The following is a 3,624-nucleotide window of genomic DNA, read 5'->3' on the forward strand; positions in this document are numbered from 1 at the left end:
TGACGACATTGAATGCATTTGTTTTCATTTATGCTTAAGGAATATCATCAGAAAGCCATTGCTACTCTGAGTTATTTGCAGCAGCAAACATTATTAATATATACTATTGGTTGATTGTGAACTACCGAGAGCCCTTTAGCAGCTTGATCGAGGCTTGTAGCTATTGGATTTGTCTATGTCTGTAGACCTGCTTGTACCAGAGATTTGTTTGATTTTTTGTTTCTTTTCACCTATCTGCTTTTCAGTAAGTGCTTGATGCCCAAATCTGAGTTTAAGACTAAAATAAAGTGTGCTTGGCTAATTTCTTTTGCCATGGTAGAATCAAGCCACAAATAGGCTGAACTTTGCTTTGGTGTTTGATATGGTACCCAGATTTTGTGGTTGCATTTTGCATTAGGGAACTTCTTTTGACATTTACAGATTGCTGTCTCTTGCATTAACTGCTACAAAATTGCTATAATTTCTTGAGGTCATTCCTTGGAATGTGATTGCAGGTGTCCAAATCCTAATAATTCTCAAATTAACCTAACATTTCGATTCCTTAAATTTATTTAACGTTCCAAATTTTATCATGCAAGGAATACAAGCTGGCAGCTATTGTATTCTTGTTTCTCCCAGAGTTTCGACAGGTGAACCTTTTGATTGTAATTGGCATGGAATAATATTAACCGGTGGCTGTTTCCAGTACAGAGTATTATTGGAGGTTCTTTCTCCATTCCAGCAAGAGTCCTATTGCTTCTCTTTTGCAAGCCCTTTATACCATCCCTGAAAATCCTCTTCATTTTTTGGATATTCGTCTTTTTCTGATATATTTGTTGGAATTCAAACTTTTTTATAGAAAAAAATGGAAAAGAAAACGAGAGAAAAAAATAAAAATAAAAACCCTCTTTGCCTCTTGTTCCTCTTGATAACAGGCATAAAACGATGCACAATGACGGAGAATAATCCCCCAGAATGTTACCTGAGGCAAACAAAATTGTTCGGCTATCCCTTATCTCATTGGAAGTGCCCAAATTAGACGCCATATCGAATTTTGGTATGCTGAATAGGAATGGAAGAATTGAAATGTGAATTATAAGATACCTTAAGTGTTACAAATCCAATTTGGAAGATGTGAAGCCTTCAAAAAAACGAGACTAAACCATAAATAAGCGCTGTTTTATTGGAAGTGAGATGGTGGAAAAGAGATCTCAAGCAACTGACTCCACGAAGGTTGAGAACAATCAAATTAAGCTCCATTCTTTTGCTGCAAAAACAAATGTTTTCACCTTTCAACGTCTTGGACAAAATGGTATCGCCACTGCAGAATCCGTTGCTGGCCACCCACCTAGAACCCAGGTTTTTATCTTGACATCGCCGTGCAGCTCCCACAAACAAGGTATAACACAAGTGCACATGAGGGTCATTTTGCATGATGCGTACTACAGATGAAGACGGGAGCTTATGGACACACATTATCGTGTATAGCTTCACTGACCTCTTGCATTTCAGGCTCACGTCCTAAAGTTATCATGTGATCTACCAGCCAATCCAAAACATTATGTATTTCACTTACTCTAGTGTTTGAACAGTCTTCTGCTCTAAATCTATAAACCTCATTCTTTATCTCAATCCAGCTGCAGCCAGGATTTGTTTTAAGTCTTCTATCCTTCATCAATTTTCTCACTCTAGCTGCCTGATCCCAGAATCCCACACTAGCATACAAATTCGCCAACTGCATGTGGGTAGCTGCGCACTCTGGTTCCAGCAACAGCGTGTTCTCTGCAGCCTGTATGCCAATCCAAACACTCCCATGAAGCCTGCAGGAAGATACTAGTGAACCCCATATAACAGCATTGGGAGATACGGGCATCCTTTCAATAAAATATTGAGCCTCCTCCAGTAATCCAGCACGACCAAGAAGATCAACTATACATGAATAGTGGTCTAGTTCTGGCTTCACACCATATTCAACCATTGAATTGAAGTAATTCCTTCCTCCTTCAACAAAACCTGCATGTCGACATGAAGATAAAACACCAAGAAAAGTAATAGCATCAGGTTTCACCCCTTGACTCTTCATCCTTTCAAAAAGCCCAATCCCCTGCACTGCTAGCCCATGTTGAGCATAGCCAGCAATCATTGAATTCCATGACACTATATCTTTGCCAACCATGTTCTCAAATATGTGAAATGCATCCTCGACGTTCCCACACTTGCAGTACATTGATACAAGAGCATTGGCTATATGCAAATATGAGACAAAACCCATTTCAATTATTTGACAATGAGCACTTCTACCTTGCCCAAGAGCTCCACTGCCAGTGCACGCACTCAAAAGACTAGTAAATGTGAAATCATTGGGTTTCAGTGTTGAATTTCTCATTAAACAGTATAGCTGTAAGCACATATCAACCTGCCATTCCTGTGCAAACCCAGAAATGATGGCCGTCCATGACACCACATTTCTCACAGGCATTTCTTTGAACACTTTGTAAGCATTATCCAATTCACCGCATTTGCCATAAAAAGTAACCAAAGAACTTCCAATATACGCATTAGCGATAAAGCCAGTACTTATTGCCAAGCAATGATATTGAATACCACCGCGAAGATCCCGCGTGGACGCACAAGAACTCACAGCATTCGACAAAACACTCGCATCGAAACTCAAGCTCGTAGCATTAGAATCTTCATCATTGTTTATAAAAGAAGATTCAAGAATTTCATCAAACACGCTGAAGTCTCCATTATCTGAGTTCGGAGATATGAAATCGTTGCTCAAACGTTGTTCACCGGTTCTATTTGAATGTGCTTGTAAGAAGTCCTGAATGACACGAAGATGGTTCTGGCCATTTGTTGGGGCGGTTGTTTTGGGGGTTATAATGTCTAGAATCCTGAGTGCCTTGTCTAAACGTTTGGTCTGAGTTGTGCGTCTGAATTTGTGAGAAGAGAAAGGCCTCTGCTGTGATAGAGTTTGGAAAAGGTGTGTGGCATAAGGGACTTTCTTCCTAAATCGTGTCTGAAGAGAAACAATATTCATACCGACCCATGAGAAATTCTTGCATATCCAACTAATCTGCTGAATGGGTTGTTGCTCATGATGACCCAAGTCATTTGAAAATACATTTTGATCACTGTACCTTTTCACACAATATGCTTAAGTGAGGGAGTGGACCAACTAATTTTTTTTCTAATCCAAATTAATTTAGGGTTGCGAGTTGAGTGAGTTGTAGTTAATTAATATTATTTATTGTTGTTAAGTATTAGAAGAATTTCAAAAATATATTATAAATTGATATTATTTTTATAACAATATATTTAAAATAACCAAGAAATTTTTATATATTTAATTAAAAATAAATTATATTAAATAATAAATCAATCTAGTTAATTAAAAATTGAAAACCCCTTTTTTGTATGATTTCTAATTTTCTATTTTAAAAATACACTGCAGAAATTAAATCTAAATTAGAAATATTTATTTTTATAATTTGTTCTTCTTTATCAATTCTGTCCAATTTTTGTTTCTCTTGACTTTGTTGAATCATCATAGCTTGTTATTTTAATATAATTTTTCTATCTTGTTTTTTTTTATCCTCAATTGCAACTAGAGTATCCCTTGAATTGTTGTAAGAGATTTGT

General features: G+C 37.0%; 1 protein-coding gene across 1 annotated transcript; it reads right to left on the reverse strand.

Annotated features, from left to right (window-relative positions):
* Window positions 1-870: 870 nt before the first annotated feature.
* LOC118062853 (pentatricopeptide repeat-containing protein At2g37320) lies at window positions 871-3,138 on the reverse strand. The gene has a single exon (XM_035076717.2). It carries the CDS (start codon window positions 3,020-3,022, stop codon window positions 1,442-1,444), a length of 1,581 nt encoding a protein of 526 aa, XP_034932608.1. The 5' UTR covers window positions 3,023-3,138; the 3' UTR covers window positions 871-1,441.
* Window positions 3,139-3,624: the final 486 nt, after the last annotated feature.

The sequence above is a fragment of the Populus alba genome, chromosome 16 (genome assembly GCF_005239225.2).
Source record: "Populus alba chromosome 16, ASM523922v2, whole genome shotgun sequence".
NCBI classification, from domain to species: domain Eukaryota; kingdom Viridiplantae; phylum Streptophyta; class Magnoliopsida; order Malpighiales; family Salicaceae; genus Populus; species Populus alba.

Bases quoted from the DNA above. Each gene is read 5' to 3' on its own strand.
- LOC118062853 (XM_035076717.2), bottom strand. From the start codon at position 3,022: ATGAATATTGTTTCTCTTCAGACACGATTTAGGAAGAAAGTCCCTTAT.